Source organism: Microcaecilia unicolor, chromosome 2 (genome assembly GCF_901765095.1).
Source record: "Microcaecilia unicolor chromosome 2, aMicUni1.1, whole genome shotgun sequence".
NCBI lineage: Eukaryota > Metazoa > Chordata > Amphibia > Gymnophiona > Siphonopidae > Microcaecilia > Microcaecilia unicolor.
In genome coordinates this window covers 296491567-296516885 of record NC_044032.1, presented here as the reverse complement: position 1 = coordinate 296516885, position 25319 = coordinate 296491567, and the positions used below count along the sequence as shown (strand labels likewise).

Below are 25319 nucleotides of genomic sequence, written 5' to 3'. Positions count from 1 at the left end.
AGATTTTTATTGGCGACAGTTGAACAGAGGTTATTTTTTATTTGTACTCCGCGCTTTCCCACTCATGGCAGGCTCAATGCGGCTTAGGTACTTATTTGTACCTGGGGCAATGGAGGGTTAAGTGACTTGCCCAGAGTCACAAGGAGCTGCCTGTGCCTGCAGTGGGAATCGAACCCAGTTCCCCAGGACCAAAGTCCACCACTCTAACCACTAGGCCACTCCTCCTATTGCTGGATAAATGACTTCTTTCTACATTGCAGTTCCTGATGAGTTAAGATGACTCCAGGTGATGCTGAGTCACTCATCCTCCCAGCAGGGGTGAAACTCGATGCTGCCAGGTCCCTCCCCCCTCCAGCTGTGCTTCTTCCCTGGGTTTTTCCCCTATAACAAGTGAAATGAGGCTAGCAAAAACTGGATAAGGCACAGTACGTTTGTGTGGACCTCTTAAAGCAGGGAGTATTTTCTCTTTCTTTACTTCACTTCCTCCTCTCAAGTTTTGCTGTTCACCGAGGTAAATGGTCTATTATTATGCTCTCCCTGTGGATGTTTTTTGGCAAAACGTGTTTTGGGCTTTTTTTGCTGGGAACTGAAGAGTTATGCTAGCCCTTGCTCTCAGTAAAATACAGGCCAATGGCTCATAATAAGAGCTAGGCCTCTTAAAATCAAAACCATCTCTGATATAAAAGAGAGCTAGCTTGTAAAAATCAGAGATCACCTTTGACACAGTTACATTTCACTGTGGCAAGTGCTGAAATGAGGTAATTGAGAACTGGCAAGGGTGGGGGCAATCTACTCTATAAACAATCCTGAGACTGGCACCTGCAAGACGCCATGAGCAAGAGTTGCTATGGTTATGTAGAGATAGAGATAGTACTGGGTCAGCTGCACCCCGGGTGAGAACATCCAAAGGGGGGGCTAGAGAAAGGTTTGGAAACATGTGAAGTCAATTAAGTCTAGGTACCATACAATGGAATCAATAAGGTTGAGTGTATATGATTGCAATTAACTAATATATACAAAGCTGATGTTGGAAGGCGGGGGAAAGAAATGTTCAATCAAAGTTTATCATTAGTCAAACTTTGAATGTGTAAATATAGCTAAAACTGGTGTTAATAGGGAACAAATATTTCATTTTAGCATTCAAAAAGGATTAATATTGGCCAAATAATGAATAACTACTGCAAACTCAGGAGCATTATAATTACAAGTATTGCAAAGGGTAAGCTATGGGTGTTATAGGCCTACATTATATATGAAGGGCCTGCTGCTTAACCCGCAGTAGTCTTATAATTATGGGCAAGATAATAGTGTTGTAATTATGAGCAAGACAATAGTTTTGTAATTATTACACTCAGAGTTTTGCCATTATCTTACTACTGGGTGTAATAGATCTAGATCATATATGAAGGCATTGAGACAACTTATATTAAATGGAATTAAAAATTGGCTCAATGCTCTGCCACTTGCCTTGTTAGCTCTTCGAGCCACCCCATCAGTTTTTTTTTAAACTGTCTCCTTTTTAGATCTGTCCAGGCCACAATATGTGCCTTCTTAAAGCTAATCCTAATAACCACCTGCCTGACCAATATTCTGTATATTACGATGTGTTACCCAATATCATTACTTTTTCTGTCTTCGATTTTCACAGGAAATCTCAGTCAGAAGAGGGGAGGGTAATGATAGCCCTTCCCCTGCCACCAGTCATCCAAAAGCTCTCAAAGTTGGAGATTTGGTTCACCGGAAGTATTACATCCCTATTTACGTAGGACCCTTCCAAATTAGTCAAGTTGCAAGGCCACACTTCCTGGGTCCACCTAAAAGATATCCTCATCTACAAGGCTGCTGATTCAGTCCCTTTCAAGCCATCACCACCAGCTCAGCAGTTACCACTGGTTCTGCAGCCTCCGCCACCACTTCAAGTTGATGGACTAAAAACATTTTCCAAGCATCTGACAACTACAGACATTACCTTACAGGAAGAAACCACCATACCTGAACAGAACATTGCACGTCAAAGAGAGCCTACTACTGCACTTGCCATCTTTCCAGTGGAACCATGTGATGCAAGTCCATCTACCCACAAGAGGACACTGTACTCTGTACTCCAACAACTGTATTGGGACTTGTTGTACTTCTATTATTCCTAATTTTGGTTCCAGGACTAATCTATTATACATTTGATAAGACTCACAGGTTTTTTCAGTATACATAGCAATAATCACAAAAATCCACCCTAGGTACCCCAACAGTTGATTTACTCTGTTTTAACTGAAACCCTATATCTAATCTTTACTTGCCCTTTTTAATTCTATTTAATTCTATTATTCCTGACAATACGAATCATCATTTGTTTTGTTTGATAACTTTGAAATTTTCCAGGGATGTGGACAAATTAAAATTAACAGATTACACATCCAACGATCAGACCCTCTATCAGAGAACCTGTATATTTTTGGTATGTTACTTACAGCATTGGTCAAAGTGGGTGGCATCCTTGGTTTTTCATCCTCTATTGTTACTATCAAGAGGGGTACTTGATCAATTTAAAGCCAGAAATCATTGTTATACTAACATTCCCAGTAATACTGACACTGATGATTCCATTATAAAGGCATTACAAGACCTTTCTGCCTTAGTCAACAGAATTAGCTACTAAATCAGGTGTTGATACTGTTGTCTGGTACATTATTCCCTATGTTCAGAGGTTTGTCTTAAGCCTCCTTGTTACTACTCTCAGTACAAGGCAAACTACATTTCCATCATAAATTTTGTGTAGGACCACTGCTATTTATTTTACCTATTAATGCATGTAACGCAAGTATACCTCTTTTATTAAGGAAGATATTCATTCTGCTTATGCTGTTTAATTGAACTATCATATGTTTCTTTCTAGTTTGTTACATTTTGCCAATTTGTATAGACAGGTTTAGATTGTTTTCCTTCCATTTTTAAACTGTTGTACCTTTCATCATTGGACCTCAAATAGTAACTAAGCAGACTGTTTTCTACTGTTGATGATTTCTTAATCATCAAGAGAAAATGAAGTAGATCAATTCATTTCTTTAACACACATTTGCTTTATCTTCTGTACAAAGGAAGAAGAAGATTATGTTCCTATGTATTTTCCAAAAACACTATAATACAACAGTGCCTTCATATATGATCTAGATCTATTACACCCAGTAGTAAGATAATGGCAAAACTCTGAGTGTAATAATTACAAAACTATTGTCTTGCTCATAACTACAACACTATTATCTTGCCCATAATTATAAGACTACTGTGGGTCAAGCAGCAGGTCCTTCATATATAATGTAGGCCTATAACACCCATAGCTTACCCTTTGCAATACTTGTAATTATAATGCTCCTGAGTTTGCAGTAGTTATTCATTATTTGGCCAATATTAATCCTTTTTGAATGCTAAAATGAAATAATTGTTCCCTATTAACACCAGTTTTAGCTATATTTACACATTCAAAGTTTGACTAAAGATAAACTTTGATTGAAAATGTCTTTCCTCCGCCTTCCAACATCAGCTTTGTATATATTAGTTAATTGCAATCATATACACTCAACCTTATTGATTCCATTGTATGGTACCTAGACTTAATTGACTTCACAAGTTTCCAAGTCTCGCTCCGCCCTAGAGGGGTGGGTGTAAGATAGATAGGCCCCTTGGTTATGATAAAAGGGGAAACCTAATGCTGCATTTCATCCAGCATATAATTATATATCCACATGCTGACTCTTGCTATAGCCTAAGTCCCACGTCATGACAGAGCACTCCTGTCACCTCATCCCTATACATTCCCCCCCACAGGACTCTGGAAAGGACGGCCACACCCACTAATAGTCATGTGTGCCAGCCCCCTCTGAGGGGCCTGGCAAGAGGGGAATGAAGAGTTATGCTAGCCCTTGCTCTCAGTAAAATACAGGCCAATGGCTCATAATAAGAGCTAGGCCTCTTAAAATCAAAACCATCTCTGATATAAAAGAGAGCTAGCTTGTAAAAATAAGAGATCACCTTTGACAAAGTTACATTTCACTGTGGCAAGTGCTGAAATGAGGTAATTGAGAACTGGCAAGGGTGGGGGCAATCTACTCTATAAACAATCCTGAGACTGGCACCTGCAAGACGTCATGAGCAAGAGTTGCTATGGTTATGTAGAGATAGTACTGGGTCAGCGGCACCCCGGGTGAGAACATCCAAAGGGGGGGCTAGAGAAAGGTTTGGGAACATGTGAAGTCATTTTAATTAAACTGATAAGGGCTAGGAGCCCTGTTGAGACAGCTGGGGTCCATTGAAATGAATAGGGCCAAAACTGTATATAAGCAGCAGTTTGAGGGGTATTAGAGCAGACAAGAGGAGAAGAAGACCAGAGAAGGAAGACTCCAGAAGGCTAGAGAGAGAGGATGTGCCATGATATGCTGCCCCATTATGTGAATGCTTAACTTGCCTGTACTGCCATTGGCAAGATTGTAATAAACTATCTTATTATATCCACTGAATACTGGGTTCCTTTCTAATTACAAGGGTCTATACTGCCTTGATGGTGTAAGCCTGTCATGAGCAGATTTAAGGTTGGGGTAATTAAGTATCTAGAGGGGATTTGCAGTTCTCTCTAGGATAGTACAGAGAGCCCATGGCTTCCGCTGCCCAAATGGGTGAGGCAGATCCTAATTATAAACAGAACTGTCACTCTACAGTCATGTGGCTTAAGAGCTGCGGTTGTCAGGAAAAACTTGGCAAAAGGAGATGCTTCTATGGCCAGGTTTTTCAGCACTATTTTGCTGCTTCTTCTCACGCTGGAGGTCGCTAAGGGCTGTTTAGCTTATTTTCTCAACAAGGAAGTTCTTTTTTTCCTACTACTCTTCTGATTTCTGTGGTATCTGTCTGGGGTTGGAAATGGTTCTTAGTCTTGGTCCTGGTCCTTGAGAACTTGTTAAAAACAAAAAATAAACCCAAGGCATTATTAAACAAATTCTCCCTGTCAGAGTGAGCATGCCACAGTCTATTCAGCAGCAGCCATCAGCAGTAATGGGTAATTTTTCTTTTCACCAAGTCTGGTGCTATGCCAGGTATCATTTTCCACAACAAATACTTTTGTTCTGTTTTCATTGAAGAAAATCCTGGACAAGGACCATGATTGACTGGCAAAAGTACATATGAGAATGGAGTGGATATAGCACAGTTCACAGAAGAGAGTGTATATGAACAACTTGAAAATCTAAAGATGGACAAAGCCATGGGACCGGACGGGATCCACCCCAGGATTTTGAGGGAGCTCAGAGAGGTTCTGGCAGGTCCTCTTAAAGATTTGTCTAATAAATCCTTGGAGACAGGAGATGCTCCGTGGGATTGGAGAACAGCGGATGTGGTCCCTCTTTACAAAAGTGGTGATAGGGAAGAAGATGGAAACTATAGGCCGGTAAGCCTCACTTCGGTTATTGGAAAAGTAATGGAAGTGATGCTGAAGGAAAGGATAGTGAATTTCCTGGAAGCCAATAAGTTGCAAGATCCGAGACAACATGGTTTTACCAAAGGTAAATCGTGCCAAATGAATCTCATTGAATTCTTTGACTGGGTGACCAGGGAACTGAATCAAGGACGTGCTATAGATGTAATCTCCTTAGACTTCAGCAAACCTTTTGACACGGTTCCCCACAGGAGGCTCTTAAATAAACTTGACAGGCTGAAGATAGGACCCGACGTGGTGAACTGGATTAAGAACTGGTTGACGGACAGACGCCAGAGGGTGGTGGTTAATGGAATTCACTCAGATGAGGGAAAGGTGAGTAGTGGAGTGCCTTAGGTATCGGTGCTGGGGCTGATTATGTTCAATATATTTGTGAGTGACATTTCCAAAGGGTTAGAAGGTAATGTTTGCCTTTTTGCGGATGATACCAAGATTTGTAAAGGAGTGGACACCCCGGAAGAAGTGGAAAACATGAAAAAGGATCTGCAGAAGCAAGAAGAATGGTCTAATGTTGGCAATTAAAATTCAATGCGAAAAAATGCAAAGTGATGCACTTTAGGGAGTAGAAATCCACGGGAGACGTATGTGTTAGGCGGTGAGAGTCTGATATGTACAGGCAAGGAAAGAGATCTTGGGGTGATAGTATCTGAGGATCTGAAGGCGACGAAACAATGTGACAAGGCAGTGGCCTAGAGAGAGGTGTGACCAGCGGAAGAAAGGAGGTGTTGATGCCCCTGTACAAGTCGTTGGTGAGGCCCCACCTGAAGTATTGTGTTCAGTTTTGGAGGCCGTATCTTGCAAAGAATGTAAAAAGAATTGAAGCGGTGCAAGAAAAGCTGCAAAAATGGTATGGGATTTGCGTTACAAGACATATGAGGAGATACTTGCTGACCTGTCAACAATACAAAAAGGTGATCAGAAGTCCTGAAGTCATTTGACATCTGTGGATACTGCAACAGCACCCTGTGGACATCCAAAAGATGTAACTGCCCAAAGGAGTCTGGGAAATCTTCCCTAGAAAAGGAAGGAAGAAAAATGGGCTGGTTCAGGTGAAACGCTGAAACCACTTTAGGCAGGAAGGAAGGCACTGTACATACCGTTACTCCGGACTCCGAGAATTGTAGAAAAGGGTCCCGACAGGACAGCGCCTGCAGCTCAGACACGCGTCTAGCCGATGTCATGGAAACCAAAAAGACTGTCTTGAGAGTCACATCCTTCTCCGAAGCTCGTTTAAGCGGCTCAAAGGGCGAACACTGGAGAGCCTTCAACACCAGCCCCAGGTTCCAGGCCGAACAGGGCAACCGCACGGGAGGACGGAGCCTAAGCACCCCTCTGAGAAATCGGGCAATGTCCGGATGAGCAGCAAAGGACAAGCCAGAGACTTTCCCTCGATAGCATGCCAATGCTGCCACTTGAACCCACAGGGAATTGTAAGCCAGGCCTTTTTGTAAGCCATCCTGCAAAAAGTCCAGCACCGGCGAGACAGAAGCCCGCATGGGAGTGATTGCCTTTGAAACACACCACGCCTCAAACTTGCGCCAGATCTGAGCATAAGCTGCAGATGTGGATGTCGCGTGCTCGAGGACCTTGGCATACTGTCAGGCTTCTTCCCCGGGAGCACTGGGTTCGTGAGCCCATGGGCCACTACCGTGGAGCGGCAGTGGCAGGCAAGATCACCTCCAAGGTAGAGATGAGACAAAACTGGACCGGAACCCCGGACTGGAGTTCTACACCGGAACACTCGGAACTGGAACGCACCGGACGGGTGCGCACTGGAGTGGAGCCCACTGGACTGGAACACACTGGAGGGCCCCACAGGACTGGAACATACAGGAGTGAAACCCGCTGGACTGGAACACACTGGACCTAGGCTTCACCTACGCTTGACCACCTTTCCCCAAGGGTTGAGCCCTCAGGTTCTGGCAGCCGGTAGGACTTACAGGAAAACCCGGAACTGGAACTTGCAAGCAGGAACAGCAGGAATGAAGATCCAGGAGTGCCCCCTGGCACCTAGGCGCAGGCAAGGCCGACAGGCAGGGACTGTCCGGGTTCTGGCAGTCGGCAGGTTTAAACACAATGACTAGTAAACTGTAGCTAGGCTAATAGAAACGCTATACCCAGGCAAACCAGTCATACACAAGAAACATACATAGAGCACACTCAGGAGACTTGAAAGCTATACACCAGCTAACAACAAAGCTGTGCCCAAGCTAACAAGTCATGCACTGGAAACAAACACAGAGCACTAGCAAAGCTATACACAGGCTAACAAGCCACACGGTGCCTAAGCTGGCTAGTCTAAACAAACACAGAGCACTAGCAAAGCTATACACAGACTAACAAGCCCCACGGTGCCTAAGCTGGCTAGTCTAACACTAGGAACAAACACAGAGAACTAGCAAAGCTATACACAGGCTAACAAGCCACACGGTGCCTAAGCTGGCTAGTCTAACCCTAGGAACAAACACAGAGAACTAGCAAAGCTATACACAGGCTAACAAGCCACACGGTGCCTAAGCTGGCTAGTCTAAACAAACACAGAGCACTAGCAAAGCTATACACAGGCTAACAAGCCACACGGTGCCTAAGCTATCTAGTCAAACAGAGAAACTCACACAGAGCAAACACTGAAACAGTGTACAGAGCACTCTATACACCAGGGCCCTAGATGAAATGCAAAGGCCCGGGCTGTAGTCTCTAAGTGATTAATAAAGCCCTTCCACACCAGAGGCACAGCTGCAGCAATCACCTTGCATCCAAACAGAGGCTTGACACACAGAGAAGTCAGCCCAGCGGGAGCCATCTTGGATACTGGCATAGAGGAGTCGGCGGCAGCCATCTTGGAAAAGGCATAGCACACACAGGTGAGGTTCAGTAGGGCAATCAGCACACAGAGCCAGAGATAAACTAAGACAGAGACAGACACAGAGACAAGCAGAAGCCAGCACAGCCACTGACTCCCAGAAACAGGGTAAGTCTGAGGGTGGTCACGGCACAGACGTAACAGTGGACAGCTTGAGGCCTGCAAGAGAGGGGAAATGACCTTGTTAGAATAGCCCTTGTCTCTCAATTGCGCCCTCTCAAGAGCCAGGCCATAAGACCAAATCGGCAGGGATCCTTCCATAGACACTGGGCCCTGAACCCACAGGTTCGGCACCAGGGGCAAATGAAATGAAGCCTCCACAATCATCTGACGGAGATCCGCATACCACGGTCACCTTGGCAAATCCGGAACGATAAGAATCACCAAACCCCGGTGTAGTTGAATCCGAAGTAGGACTCGCTCTATCAAGGGCCAAGGCGGGAACACATACAGGAGGCCCGAGGGCCAGGGTTGAGCCAGAGCATCCAACCCTGCCGAGTGAGGATCTCTCCTTCTGCTGAAAAAGCGAGGCACTTTGGCGTTTGCACTGGACACCATTAGATCCATTCCGGGTGTCCCCCATTTGGCACAAATCTGAAGAAAAACTTCTTCTGCCAGTTCCCATTCTGCCGGGTTGATTTGATGCCTGCTGAGAAAATCGACTTGCACGTTGCTCTGACCTGCTATGTGAGCTGCTGACAGAAGCTGCAGGTGGAGCTCAGCCCAGTGGCAAATCTGTGCGGCCTCCGCGGCCAGGGCCCTGCACTGAGTGCCGCCCTGACGATTTATGTAGGCCACCGCTGTTGTGTTGTCTGACAGGACCCGGACAGCAAGCCCCTTCAGAGTCTTTTGAAAGGCCATAAGAGCCTGGAATATCGCTCTCAGTTCCAAGCGATTGATGGACCACCCCGCTTCCACAGTTGTCCACTGACCCTGAGCATAGCTTCCCTGGCAATGCGCTCCCCAGCCCAAAAGGTTGGCATCTGTTATCACCAGGCACCAAGAAGGAAGCGCAAGCGGCATTCCTTGACGCAGCATCCTGTCGAAAGCCACCACTCCATACTGAGCAGGGCCGCAGGGAGCCACATTAGTCTGCATTGATATTCCTGGGAAATCGGAGACCATTGTTGAAGCAGGGCAATCTGCAGAGGCCTCATATGCGCTCTCGCCCAAGGAACCACCTCCAAGGTGGCCGTCTTCGACCCCAGCAGCTGGACAAAGTCCCAATCTCGCGGGCGAGGCATCCGCAGGAGCAGACGGACCTGATTCTGAAGCTTGCACCGCCTTTGGTCGGGGAGAAAGACAAACCCCGAGGTCGTGTCGAACCGGACCCTCAAATACTTGAGAGACTGAGGGGGGTCAGGTGACATTTGGGTATATTGACCACCCAGCCTAGTGCCTGCAGGACTGCCACCACTCTGGCTGTGGCAAGACGACTTTCAGTTGCCGAATCCGCTCTGATGAGCCAGTCGTTGAGATAAGGGTGAACTCTGATAGCCTCTCGCCTGAGACAGGCAGCTATGACCACCATTACCTTGGAAAAGGTACGGGGAGCTGTGGCTAGGCCGAAAGGCAAGGCCCGAAACTGGAAATGTTGTCCCAACACCGCAAACCGGAGAAATCGCTGATGCGGGGGCCAGATAGGATTGTGCAAATATGCTTCTTTTAGGTCCAGAGACGTGAGAAACTCTCCTGGCTGTACCGCCGCAATGAAGGAGCACAGGGTTTCCATGCGCAAGTGTCGTACTCTGAGGGCCTCGTTGACTGTTCGTAAATTGAGGATCAGTCTGCAAGACCAGCCTTTTCGAGGCACGACAAAATAAATGGAATAGTGGCCGCAGCTGCGTTCGGCGGGAGGCACCGGGATCACCGCTCCAAGGTGCAGCAAGACTTGTAAGGTCTCCTTTACCGCCGCCCGTTTTACGGCAGTGCCGCATTGGCACTCCACAAACACGTCTCTCACCGGGGCACCGAATTCCAGTCGGTAACCTTCTCTGATCAGGTCCAAGACCCACTGATCCGAGGTAATCTTGGCCCACTCCTCTAGAAAGAGGGAAAGACGTCCTCCTACTGCAGGAATTGAGGAGTGGACCGGCGTCCCATCATTGTGGAGGACGCCCCTGAACTCCTGGCCTTGAACCAGCCGCTGTGGAACGTTTGTCCGAGTGAAAGGAGTTCCTCTGCTGAAAACGGGCACATTGAGAAAACCTAGTAGAGCGCCCCGAGCAATACCTGCGAGCTTCACAGAAGTGAGGTCTGGAAGAGGAGGGAAACACAGGACCCTTGGAAGAAGGCCTCAGCCTATCCTCAGGTAACTGCTATTCAGGAAATCTAGACTGCCCCAACTTGACAATTAGTCCATTGTACAGCGCTGCGTAACCCTAGTAGCGCTTTAGAAATGTTAAGTAGTAGTATAGTAATTTGAAATACAAAGTCATATAATAGAAATTTCAAAACATTATAAGTTGAACTTGCTAGTGTATGATTAGTATAATAGAGGGTGGACAGGATAGGATAGTATAATTTGGGAGTAAAGGGGTAAGGAGGAGTAAAATAAAGGGGAGATAGAGAAGAGAAGGATGGGATGAGTAGAGGGGGAATGGGAAGTGGGGTAAGTAAAACCAATGATGGGGTCGTTATCTAATTCAGAACAGAATTGGGAGTGGAGGTTGGTAAGATGTTCTGAGCAGAGCCAGGGGTCCCATGGAATACCCTGTGTCAGCACTAAGCAGGATATTGTATTTTTGCTCCATACTGCTTCTTGGATTGCATATGGGTACCACTTACGAGCACACTTCTGCTAGGCTACAATTCACCACCAACTTTCCCGGCCTGTTCTTCACCAGCAGTTTATACTCTGATCCTTTTAGCAGCATCTAGTCTCCAGGAGACTTGTGGGTTTACAGCATTCAGTTTCAGTGCGGCTAGATAGCAATAGTTGACGGATTATGCTGTAGTGGTGCTCTTTTGATCAACGTGTTTTGTTGAGCCTCTTTTCTGCCTTAGTGGCCTATATCTCCTGAATAATAATACTTTTCAGGTGTCATCTCCCTTCGCCACCTGTTTGGCTCCCATACTCATATTCACACACGCATTCTGTTATTTGTTTTGGTCTTTTTACAATTTTATTAATTTAGTGTTAACCTATTTCGGTTTGAATAATTATATCTATCCTATCACTGAATATAGAGTTCTACTCTCTTTCTTTAACATGTTTTTAACTGCTCTCTTTCTTTACATGGTTTTACTTATTAACTGCCTTGGCCTGCCGCACAGATTAGGTGATATATCAAAGATATAAAATAAACAAACACTATTCCCTTTGTGTATTAAGCAAAAAAAAATCACACACATAAAACATATGCATTATGTAAACGTATACATTATGTAAACTTACAGAAAGCATATAAACCATCACTCTCAACCAAACATCAAGCTTACACAAAGCAGAACCATCATGTTTAATTAAACAAATTGTGAATGTGTAGGCACTACTGAGGTTAATTTTGAGTAGCCCGTATTATTCAAAATGTAGACCACACATGCTGCAGTTTTATCCCCCTCTGAAAATCAGCAGACACAAAATCACTTGTGTATGTTGGGCCCACTATTAAAACAGCATATCATTTTAAAACCTTAAGCGCCTTTGTAAGTTTGCTTTGGAACATCTGTTTTCAGCCTGACAAACAAAGGCCCATGCATGAAAGTCCATGTATGCTTTTAGCTGAACAGAGAGAACAGGCGTATGTAGTTTTGGAAACTATCCGCTATATTTGAAATGCCTTTATAGCAATACAATTCCAACAGCAGATATATGTCAGCAATAGGTTATTACATTATAAATGACATACAACCCCATGAGGTTTGCATCCTCAATGGGAAGAAAAACAGCCACAAAAAAACTGTCATCTTACAGCGACCCTGATAGTAAATGCCCTGCTGCAGGTCACCCTGGCAGTGTGAAATGAAAGACAAAACACTGAAAAAGTGTCCCAGTATCACTTTTTTGTTCTTTAACTAAATGAAAGGCATTTTAAAAAGAACATTCAAATAGGAAATCAGACCTTCAAGTTGGGATGTCTGAAGTTTCCCCTATTATTTTAGAACAGGATTTTAAAATGTATGGCGGAATGGATATCTATGTGCTGTGCACCATCTGCTATTTATAATTTGAATATAGGGTGCTACAGGACTGTTACAGTTCAAAACTAACCCCGTTGAAAGAATTTCAGAAGGGGAAAAATATATAAGGACATGATATCTAATTTACCTGACAGAATGTGAAGAGAACAGATCTGAAGAAACAGCTCCTTCAAGATTCTGTCCCATAGAGTTTCTGTACTCTTCCAGATGTTGTCCTGGCACATATGTAATACTAGAATAAAAAAAAGCAAATACAAAATAATAATAATAATATGGTATCATTTTCTGGGTGAGCTGAGCAGCTCAAGGATTAGCAAGACTAAAATATTATCAATGTATATTTCCTCTGTTGCAAAAAATGTTGTGTATTACCTAAATTTGAGAAATATAAACTAGTTAGGTAATTTAAGATGCTATATTATCACAGTAGTAATTCTACAACATCAGTTCACAATTGATAAGATCTTGGAAGCTTCACAACCCTATAAATATCCTTGCAGTTATATTAAAAAAATTCTATCACATTTTGAACCTGCATTTTCAGAACAAACTCTATCCTACTTAGCAATTAAAAATGTCAACACGTATCCATTCTAATTATATGCACAAGTTGAATACAGTAAAACATATTCCAAAATATATATATAAGGATAGATATAGGCCTGCAGCTCTGATATCTGCATAGGTAATTTACTTAGACTTTGATTGATGATTTTCCTCAGGGTTTTTTCAGTATTTCAGATCTCTGTTTTTTTAAGTCTAAGTTTCTTGTATGCAGTGAAAGTAAATTTAGTGTGTAATTAGGAACATGATTAATATATTCAATAACAATTACAACAGTGATATGGAGAATGGATGGTAAAGTCAGCAAATGTGAACTCTACGTACTTGTATAATCTATGTGTTAATATGTTAAATATACACTTGATCAACTTCTTAGACTATCAATCATGGTAATTTTGGGGAAAAAAAACAAGGAAATATGGAGTCCCAAACAATGTATTTGCAAAATAAAAAGCTATTCTAGGATATAAAACGGCTTCCATGAAGGAAGTTGTAAATATAAAACAACTCAAAATTGAGAACAATATTCTCTGGTATTTCTGGGGCTGTAATCAAGTCGCACAGCTGGTGGTGTCTCCACTGCTACTAACCTAACGGCTTTGGAAACTAGCCAGTAAGCCCGATGCCACCACAAAGAATATCTGCCAAAGCCTGGCACCTGGATTTTCTGACTGCTGTCCAAAGCAGATTAGTAGGAGCCAGATAAACAGCCGCAGGCACCGTATTTGTTACTATGGTCTAGATACATTTTTTTTTAAAGTTTCATTTGTGACACAAAACATTTTGAAAAATTGAGGGAACTGCTTTTACCACGACAATAAAAGTACTTACACACAAAACTAAAACTAATACGGGTTTCTCTCTTCAGAGTTTAGACATTAATTTGTGAAGAAACACCTTCAAAACTCTATCAGCTCCAAACATTTATGCTTCACACATCTCAAATATATCCAAAAAGGTCAAGAGATTTGAGTCCAATGGAACTCATCTTTGTCTTTTGTGTAATTGGGGATAGAGGAACTTGAAGAGTTAACCAGCAGAAATACATGACTTGTTTTTATATACTGGCTACTGAAACCTAATAAGTTATAGAATTCACTGCATTTCTCTCAATGTATACACATATATAGATAGATCTATAAAGAGAGAGAAAAATCTCTCTCTCTCTCTATATCTATCTATCTATCTATCTATCTATCTATCTATATATATATATATATATATATATATATATATATATATAACAAGTTACATTTAAAACCTTTGCAAGTTTTAGCCAGCTGTATTCTGCAGCTGCCACTGGCCTCAACTTTACCTTCTCATTTTCCTCTATAGTGCTAAGAAAGCAGCAGAAAACAAGACTCTGACACATGACACATCAAATTGAGGCCAGTGACTGCTGAGGCTGACAGCTGGCTAAGCCCGACAGAGCTTTCAATCACAAAATACTAGCTTTAGAAAACAGAATTTTACAATTATTCCAGTAAAGCACCCATATGAATTGGTTGAATTAAACATGACATGCTATTTTTTTAACAATACAAAATTGTAACCACAAATTCAATAGGTTTCCTAATATAGTAACTATTTTCCACTGAAACTGCAAAACTATTTCCTTTTCAGTTTTCTGAAGATAAAGTTAGTACTAAATCAAATTATTAACTGCAACAAACAAGAATGAAGACAATCAGGGCCGCACAAAAAAAAGAACGATACCTATGGTAAATTTGTTTTGTGGAATGTCTTCAACATATGAAAAAGAAAGAAATCTGCATTTGGTCTAAAACAAATCTTTACAGACGTAGGCTGTTCTGTTGGTACATGACAAAGTAGCACTAAGAAGAAAACTTGAACATATCAAGAACCTGAAGAAATACAGGAATCTTCAGAATGCTGGTTCCCCTTACATCAGAGAAGATATTTCCTACAGAAACTTTTACAATTTCATTGAAAGATGTTCTCAAGGTCTAGGCCCAAGCTATACCCTCCCCATATCGGATATATTATTTACCAGCAACGAAATAAAAACCTGGAATGAACATGGATATCTTTTCTTGGAATTGAAATCTCTTTCCTCATCTCCTAAAGTATATTCCAGAAATGTTAGTTCCCTCTCTGTCATAAACTGACAGATTTATCTTAAAACAGACCCAGAAGAAAGCGGTATCAGAAGAAAAATCAATGGTAGCATTCAGAACCTTTTGGGAGAGGGTGTCCTTGTCATCATTCTGCAGCGATACTTTGTCTCTGGATTTTGAACCCATAACAACATTGCTCTCAAAGGAGCCCTGGTAAATAGTCCATGACCCAAGATTGTTGCTGCAATGATAGGGCTTGGTGAGTTGGAAAGAAATAGAAAACAAAACAATGTTTTGTGTGTTTGGAGGGGGATATCCCTGTACAGTTATGAATGAAGATTTAAGGCACTATATTCCAGCTGAGCTGAAAACCCTAAAGAGTAGGTAAGTGCCACTTTGTCCCTGCTCACCTCCTCACCCCAAAAAAGGTACATTGAGGTGAAATTACAGAAAATACAAGAGTGTAAGTACAAATTAAAAAAAAAAAAAAAAAAAAGACAATTGTTACACAAATCTGATCAGACTGAATGGGTCAATTGCTCTTCACTTGCCATAGTCTACTGAAGGCTCCTTTTACCAAGCAGCAGATAAAAGGTAGGTCTGTGTGGCAAGTGAACATTGAGGAGGAGGGTAAGGGCTCCTGTGCTATCCTGGCGGTAACTGGGCAGCGAGCAGCACTGTCCGATTATCGCTGGGTACACACTAGCGATTCATAAATAAAAATATTTTTGTAGCACTGGATATGATGAGCGCTAGGGGTGGGAACTACTGCTGTGCTGCTATGGTAGCCCAGTGGTATTTCCTTTTTAGTGAGTGGTAAGTAAGCCCACATTGGGCTTACTGCCGCTTTGTAAAAGGGGCCCTATGTTATCTACTCCTGGCAGCTGATACTCCTTTAGTTGCACAGACTAAGAGAAACTGAACATATCAGATAGACCAATTTATACCTATCTGATGTCATTTGCTGAGTATTGTGTTTAATTCTGGTCGCCGCATCTCAAGAAAGATATAGTAGAATTGGAAAAGGTGCAGCAAAGGGCGACTAAATTGATAGCGGGGATGGGACAACTTCCCTATGAAGAAAGACTAAGGAGGCTAGGGCTTTTCAGCTTGGAGAAGAGATGGCTGAGGGGAGACATGATAGAGGTATATAAAATAATGAGTGGAGTGGAACAGGTGGATGTGAAGCGTCTGTTCACACTTTCCAAAAATACTAGGACTAGGGGGCATGCGATGAAACTACCGTGTAGTAAATTTAAAATAAATCGGAGAAGCTTTTTCTTCACCCAACACATAATTAAACTCTGGAATTTGTTGCCGGAGAACATGGTGAAGGCGGTTAGCTTAGCAGAGTTTAAAAAGAGGTTAGACGGTTTCCTAAAGGAGAAGTCCATAAACCACTACTAAATGGACTTGGGGAAAAAACCATAATTCCAGGAATAACATGTATAGAATGTTTGTACTTTTGGGAAGCTTGCCAGGTGCCCTTGGCCTGGATTGGCCACTGTCATGGACAGGATGCTGGGCTCGATGGACCCTTGGTCTTTTCCCAGTGTGGCATTACTTATGTACTTATGATAGAAAGAGCAAAATGTTGTCTTTGGGATTTTTTTTTCAAGAATCTGTTCCATTTACCTACATCTCCTTGGTCACCTAAGATGAAACCTGTGGCTTTTCATCATGACAATCTGAAGGAAAGCAGTTGGAAAGAATATGATAAACACAATTAAAGAATATAAAAAGCAACTGCAGAAAGTATGCAAACATTTCAAATATAAAGCAAGCAACAAAAAATAATAGGATGATCAACTCCATGTGAAAAAAAAATCACCCTAGACATTAGGTAAAACCAATTAATAAAAATATCAATCAAGAAGAATTATGAAACCCAGAACCTCTAGCCATGTAGGGCGGGAGGGGGACGATGATAAAAACAGTTATATTCATCCAGCTAGCAGGCTAGTCAGGTATGCATCATTTAGTGTTCACTAGCAAAAGATTAACATATAGGGTCCTGTTTACTAAGCCATGCTGTAGGCACGCTGTTTTTAGAATGTGCTAAAAGTTAGCACGTGGTAACACTAGAGACACCCTTAGGAATATATGGGTGTCTTTAGCGGCAGAGTGCACTAAAAATGTTAGTGTGCCTTAGTAAACAGGGCCCATAGTTTTTATTAATTCTTCTGTGGCCAGAAAGTACTAACAAATTCTGAAATCTTGAAAAAATAAGTTTATTCCAATTTTGTTTACAGTGTCAGAATCAATACTTTATTTTTAATGTAAAAGTTAGCTTTATTAGAAAAAAAAAATATATATATATACACACACACACAAATATACACACCTGTATCTGGATGTATATATGAAATCAGATGTTATTAAAGCATTAACTGATTTTGCAGACAAGTTGCAACATACAGCTATAATGAGTCTTTGAATCACCAATACTCACACATAAAAGAGGAACTGATGATCAGCAGGTGCTGGAGAAGATCTAGCATGTGAAGCATACGATACAGCATCTTTTTACAATGGTGTTAACAAATGTCAGTGTCTTGTGCTTAATGTGAGATGCATACATATGTAGTTAAAAGTGGGGTAGGCACCTTCTTTTTTTCTTTCTCCCACTCCCCCCATTCTTTCTTGTATCTACACCTCCCCAAGCAGGCATCTGCTCTTTACTAGAGTCTATAGCAGTGATTATTAACAAGAATGGCAAAATGTAACTGCAATCAATCTGTTATTCTTTGATCAGAAATTCATTCTACACTTTAGGTTAAAGCAGGTGAATTTCTGTTTCAGCTCCATAATCAGACAGCAGATGTTAGCAGCAGCTGCTGTTAAGTGCGAAGCCCTGGCTTTTATTATAGCACAGAATGTAAGAACTCCTGGCAAGGTGGAGTGAGAAGCAGAAGAGAATGCATTCTTTGGGAGGCTGCACATCTGGTTCTTAGTGAAAAATAATAAAACCTGGGAAGCAAGCTGGCTGTCCTGGACTCTTAAAACTCAAGTTAGGGTTTAAGAAAAAAAAAGATTTTGTCAAAAATAAGCATGCAACTTATGTCTTAAGTATCTTTGTTCTCACTCTTTCATTTATTTATTTATTTATTGCATTTGTATCCCACATTTTCCCACCTCTTTGCAGGCTCAATGTGGCTTACAATGTATCGTTATTGGTAGATAGCAGACTGGGAGGTGGCAGTTAGTGTTACATAAAAGATATCATAATCGAAATTTAAACAAGTAGATATAAGTAGAAGTAGAACAATACTGATAATATGTAAGGTGGAGATGCCACAGAAAATAGCATAATCGAGATTCAAACAAGCAGAAATAAACAAAAACAGTTCTGATAATAGGTAAGGTCGCGTTGTATTATGTTTACAGTTGCTGATCTTATTGGTATGCCTTGTTGAATAGGTGGGTCTTCAGGGATTTGCGAAAGTTAGTTAGTTCATAAGTAGTTTTTAAGTTGCGCGGCAATGCGTTCCATAATTGTGTACCCAGGTAAGAAAAGTTTGACGCGTGCGTTAGTTTGTATTTTAGACCTTTACAACTAGGGAAGTGAAGATTAAGGAATGTGCAGGATGACCTTTTAGCGTTCCTGGGTGGCAGGTCTACCAGATCTGACATGTAGGCTGGGGCATTTCCGTGAATGATTTTATGAACAAGAGAACATACCTTGAACACGATGCGTTCTTTAAGTGGAAGCCAGTGTAATTTTTCCCTTAGGGGTTTAGCACTTTCATATTTTGTTTTTCCGTATATGAGTCCAGCTGCAGTGTTCTGGGTGGTTTGCAGTCTCTTTATGATTTGCTCTTTACAGCCAGCGTAGAGTGCGTTGCAGTAATCTAGGTGACTAAGCACTAATGATTGTACCAGGTTTCGAAAGATGGTCCTTGGGAAGAAAGTTCTTATCCTTTTTAGTTTCCACATTGAATAAAACATCTTTTTAGTTGTATTTTTCACATGACTTTCAAGTGTTAGATGTCGATCGATGGTGACTCCAAGAATTTTCAGGGTGTCCGATACGGGAAGGGATAGTTTTGTTGTCCTCTTCTCTTTTTGATGAAGTTATATCCAAATTAGGAAAAATAAAAATTCTGACAAGTATGGATTTCCCGGTACACAGTGTGCCAGCCTGAAAAGGGCACCATCATTTGAATTACAGAACATTCTGAACAGGCGTGTGCAGTTGGGGTTGTCCCCTTAAAAGCGCACATACCTATGGCCCAGTAGCATTAAGGCTGTAAAATGCATTATCCATGGGCTCACCTATACATCTTTAAAGGGGAGGGTGGGTATGATGGAATGCATCCCACAGGAACTTGAAGAAAGGAGGAAGCAGCTCTCCTTTCATGTCTGCATTTTGAACCACTAAAACCAGTTCTGTGTTCAGTGGAGACCACAGGTACAAATGTACTCACAGAATTTGCAGATACAAATGCCACACCGAGAGAAGGGGGGGTGATGCAGAGAGCAACTGCAGGCAGAAGTGCATAGTTAACAAGTGGTCCACATGTTTGTTATGGGCAGCATGATGCAGAAAAAGGCTCAATACTCAAATTAACTCATGTGGTAGATAGCACACAGCATATTAAAACCATAGTCAAGAGGATATTAGCTAATCTGCAACAATGCAGAGAAGCTTCAAACCTGCAACAACATAGAACAGTTAAGAAAAGCCCCTCGAGCCAACCCTCCCTCCCAAGGCATAAACCTTTGCCTGGTAGTCTAGTGGTCCCTTCCCTCCACCCCCAAACCGATCCTGCGCCACCCTGCTCTAAGGAAAACCAAAAAGCTCTGGTGGCCTAGTGGTCCCAACCTCAATCTGCTATCCACCCTCCCTCTCATATTCCAATAATAATTCTCAGTAGTCTACCAGGCCCTCTCCCTCCCCCTTCTTCCAACTTTAAAAATCTAAATCTTAGACTACTTCGGGATTGGTGGAAATATACTCAACTGGATCGAGGGCTTCCTAACAACCAGAACATACTAAGTGAAATCAAACTTAAGCATATCACCACCTTGGAAAGCAGACAGCGGAGTACTCCAAGGATCACCGCTATCACCAATACTTTTCAACATAATGATGACCCCACTGGCCAAGTCCTTATCAAAGCAAGGCCTCAACTCGTTCATCTACGCAATGTCACAATATATATTCCCTTCAGACATGACCTAACAGAAATCACCAACGAAATCAAACTCGGTCTGAATACCATGAATTCATGGGCAAACTCTTTTCAACTGAAATTGAACACTGAAAAAACACACTGCCTCATCCTCTCATCTCAACACAATACGTACAAACCCACAACCTTAATCACCCCAGAACACTCCCTCCCCATCTCAGTCTGAAAATACTTGGCGTTACAATCGACCACAACCTCACACTTGAGAGCCAAGTGAACTCCGTAACAAAGAAAATGTTCCACTCAATGTGGAAACTTACACGCATAAAATCTTTCTTCCCGAGGGAAATATTTCGCAACTTAATAATGGTACTAAGCCATGGAGACTATTGCAACGGAATCTATGCGGGATGCAAAGAACAACTCACAAAGAAACTCCAGACCGCTCAAAACACAGCAGCCAAGCTGATATTTGCCAAACCACAATTCGAAAGTGCCAAACCCCTCCGAGAAAAACTACATTGGCTTCCAATCAAAGAACGTATTACCTTCAAAATCTGCACCCTGGTCCACAAAATTATCCACGACCAAGCCCCAGGATATATGACGGATCTTATAGACCTACCAATCAGAAACATATCCAGATTATCCCAAACATACCTAAACCTCCACTACTCAAATTGCAAAGGACTTAAATACAAAGCAACCTACATCCAGCTTCTCCTATATAAGCACACAACTATGGAACGCATTGCCAAAAGCTGTGAAAACAACCTATGACCACCTAAACTTCAGGAAATCACTAAAACCCAACCTGTTCAAAAAGGCATACCCCACTGATCCAACATAAAGACCTACATCTTGCAACACAGCAAAACCAAAGCTCGTAATAGACAATATGTTACCTTCCCCCCTCGATCCCCACTGTACCTAAAACACTTGTACCAATGTACCTAAAACACTTGTACCATTATACAACCACTATATCACCTGTATTTGTTTCTACCAGTCTAGGCGATTGCCTTCACGGTACTATGTAAGCCAAACTGAGCCTGCGAATAGGTGGGAAAATGTGGGATACAAATGTAACAAATAAATCCCTGATGTTTTAGTGGCACCCCCTGATCCTTCCCCAGCTCCCCAGGAATACCTTAAAAGAGGCAGGAGAGATGCCCACTCACTCCTGCCTCCAGCACTGCACCAATCTGACAAATAAGGAAATCCAGCCTACTAAATCCTTGAGGTAGAGGTTTTAAAACTTGGATACACATAATGAATATGAACAATATCTACACAAATGTGGTTAAATAACTAGCTAATGTGCAAGAAAAATCACACTGAGGGTCTTGAGGACCAAACTTAAGAATTTCAATTGTGTAAGGGTCGTATAGTATAACAAAGAGAGGGAACCAAGTACAAAAAGACCAAACAAAAAGAAAGAGCACAAAGGGCCTTTAAAAACGGGAAGGAACACAGTTTTTTTCATTAAAATAATCCTTTAATGGTGAACTTTGATTGAGGAAAGACCCGACACGGGCCGTGTTTCGGTGCTGCCGCACCTGCGTCAGGGGTCTCCAAAAAAATTGTTGCGCGAGTTCCGCCAATTTTTTTTGGAGACCCCTGACGCAGGTGCGGCAGCACCGAAACACGGCCCGTGTCGGGTCTTTCTTCAATCAAAGTTCACCATTAAAGGATTATTTTAATGAAAAAAACTGTGTTCCTTCCCGTTTTTAAAGGCCCTTTGTGCTCTTTCTTTTTAATTGTGTAAGGGTCACCAGCTAGCAGTAACATGAGCCACTCATTCTAATGCAGTTGTCTTTCAATCAGATATAAAATAACAATTAGCTCATGCAAACTATTCTTTTATCATTTGTGAACTAAAATAACCACATTAAAAGTGTGATGCTTAAAGAGAAATTACAATAATGCAAACCCATGAGTTGGTTGGGTTTTACAATGTGATGAATATGTGGTCTAAATAATTTATCTTTCATGTGGAGGCAATTAAAATTTAATTTGGAGTAAGTACCATTTTATTTTTAGCAGCCTGTATAGTTGGATAATAAAATCACCAACTATCCCAGAATTGCCCTACAGAAGCTAAAAATGAACAAGTACAATGGTGGTATTAATTTACCCAATTTCAAATCCAATTATTTGGCCTTCAGAATGTCCCAAGTCATTTACTGGTATCAAAATATAACGACACCTGACATCCCTCAACGGTTAACATTTGAAACAAATTTAGCTTATCCATGCCCTCTCCCTCTTTTTCTACCTATGGATAGGTATCAATACCCTGATCATTTAAGGATAATTAAAATGACAGTATCTACTATAAGGGAATGTAAGAACATTATTAAACTCGCCGATGATTCACCTCTGGAATCCTCATTGTGGTATAATTCTGACTTTACAATTAATAATTCTTTCTTAAATTGGCCATTATGGCAGGAATATGGAATTTGGTAGTATCTCAAGTCATTCATTGGTTCAAAACTTGAATCACCTCTTGGTTTACTTATGCATCAATATGGATTACGGTGTCAACTAAAAAAACTGCCTACTAAAATAATGTTACTTCAGCTTCCCAAACCTCCTCGGATCTCTCTTCTTTTTGTCAGATGCTGTGCTCCAGAAAAAAAAAAAAGCCTCCAAAATATGGAAAAAGCTAATGAACACTTACTTAATCCTTGTACGAAAGTGGAAAAAGACTGGGAAAAGAATTTGCTTTACAATCAGAGAGTTTTAACTGACAAATGTTCTGGGCTAAAATTAAATGTCCCTCTTTATCTGCTGGGATTTCACAATCGTTCTTTTTCATCATGCACAAAGCATACTGGATATCTACTACTACTTAACATTTCTAAAGCGCTACCAGGGTTACGCAGCGCTGTACAATTTAACACAGAGGACAGTCCCTGCTCAAAGGAGCTTACAATCTAAAGAACAAAAAGTGCAGTCAATATATACTGGGGCAGTCTAGATTTCCTGAATAGAAGTATAATGGTTAGGTGCCGAAGGCGACATTGAAGAGGTGGGCTTTGAGCAAGGATTTGAAGATGGGCAGGGAGGGGGCTTGGCGTATGGGCTCAGGGAGTTTATTCCAAGCATAGGGTGAGGCGAGGCAGAAAGGGCGGAGCCTGGAGTTGGCGGTGGTGGAGAAGGGTACTGAGAGGAGGGATTTGTCCTGTGAGCGGAGGTTACGGGTAGGAGCGTAAGGGGAGATGAGGGTAGAGAGGTAATGAGGGGCTGCAGATTGCGTGCATTTGTAGGTAAGTAGGAGAAGCTTGAACTGTATGTGGTACCTGATCGGAAGCCAGTGAAGTGACTTGAGGAGAGGGGTGATATGAGCATATAGATCTAGGCGGAAGATAAGATGTGCAGCAGAGTTCTGAACAGATTGAAGGGGGGATAGATGGTTAAGTGGGCGGCCAGTGAGGAGTAGGTTGCAGTAGTCAAAATGAGAGGTAATGAAAGAGTGGATGAGAGTTCGGGTGGTGTGCTCAGAAAGGAAAAGGCGAATTTTGCTGATGTTATAGAGAAAGAAGCGACAAGTCTTGGCTGTCTGCTGGATATGCGCAGAGAAGGAGAGGGAGGAGTCAAAGATGACTCCGAGGTTGCGGGCAGATGAGATGGGGAGGATGAGGGTGTTATCAACTGAAATAGAGAGTGGAGGGAGAGGAGAAGTGGGTTTGGGTGGAAAGACAATCAGCTCGGTCTTGGCCATGTTCAGTTTCAGGTGGACATCCAGGCAGCAATGTCAGATAAGCAGGCCGATACTTTGGCCTGGGTTTCCGCAGTGATGTCTGGTGTGGAGAGATAAAGCTGGGTGTCGTCAGCATAAAGATGATATTGGAAACCATGAGATGAGATCAGCGAGCCCAGGGAAGAGGTGTAGATTGAGAAAAGAAGGGGTCCAAGGACAGATCCCCGAGGAACTCCAACAGAGAGCGGGATGGGGGTAGAGGAAGATCCATGAGAATGTACTCTGAAGGTACGGTGGGAGAGATAAGAGGAGAACCAGGAGAGGACAGAGCCCTGGAATCCAAATGAGGATAGTGCGGCAAGGAGTAAATTATGATTGACAGTGTCAAAAGCGGCGGATAGGTCGAGAAGGATGATGATGGAGTAGTGACCTTTGGATTTGGCAAGGAACAGGTCATTACAGACTTTAGTGAGTGCCGTTTCTGTCGAGTGTAGAGGGCAAAAACCGGATTGAAGCGGATCGAGAATGGCATGAGAGGAGAGAAAATCAAGGCAGCGGCTGTGAATGGCATGTTCAAGTATCTTGAAGAGGAAGGGTAAGAGGGAGATGGGGCAGTAGTTGGAAGGACAGGTAGGGTCTAGTGACGTTTCTTTGAGGAGTGGTGTGACTACAGCATGCTTGAAGGTGACAGGGACAGTTGCAGTGGAGAGAGAGAGGTTGGGGATATGACAGATTGGGGTGGGGGGGGGGGTGACAGTAGGAGAGATGGTGTTTAGTAAGATGGTGGGGATACTAAAATAGCAAAATATAATAGAAGTCATCAACCACCTAAATGCTGGTCCTGCCCTTCCCAAGAAGGTTCACTCTCTCATCTTCTATTTTATTGTCCCATGACCCTGTTTACTAAGCAGCACTAGCGTGTCTTAATAAACATGGTCCCTAATGTAATCAACTATTGGACTATGATTTGGGGAAGAATCCACTGCAATTCTTTCAGTGGATATAAATGCTGTTATAAATTACAAGACGACTATTTTAGGATCCTCCACTCCAGATTTGGCAATATCTGATATACATAGGAAATTATTTGATTTGATGCTGGCTATCGCCTCCCACCTCATTGTCTATCAATGGAAAAACAATTCTACCTTCAATATGCATGAATGGTGGAACCATCTTTGTGCCATTAGAAACTATGAAGAGGCAGCAGTATTTAAATTTCATAATTATTTTAATTAAAAAGAAAACTATTATTGTAAACCACTTCATTAATCTCATTATTTGCACTGCATATGTTATATTATTTTCATACTGTTAACGCTCTGCCAAACTTTTATTTGATTGATAA

General features: G+C 42.1%; 1 protein-coding gene across 2 annotated transcripts in view; it reads right to left on the bottom strand.

Moving 5' to 3' along the window:
- MPDZ (multiple PDZ domain crumbs cell polarity complex component) overlaps positions 1 to 25319 on the bottom strand; it is a 571809-nt gene that overhangs the window by 195301 nt on the left and 351189 nt on the right. For both annotated transcript variants that reach the window (XM_030194291.1, XM_030194292.1), the window contains one exon: positions 12613 to 12717. In XM_030194291.1, coding sequence (XP_030050151.1) covers positions 12613 to 12717 — 105 coding nt within the window. The remainder of the gene's footprint in view (positions 1 to 12612; positions 12718 to 25319) is intronic.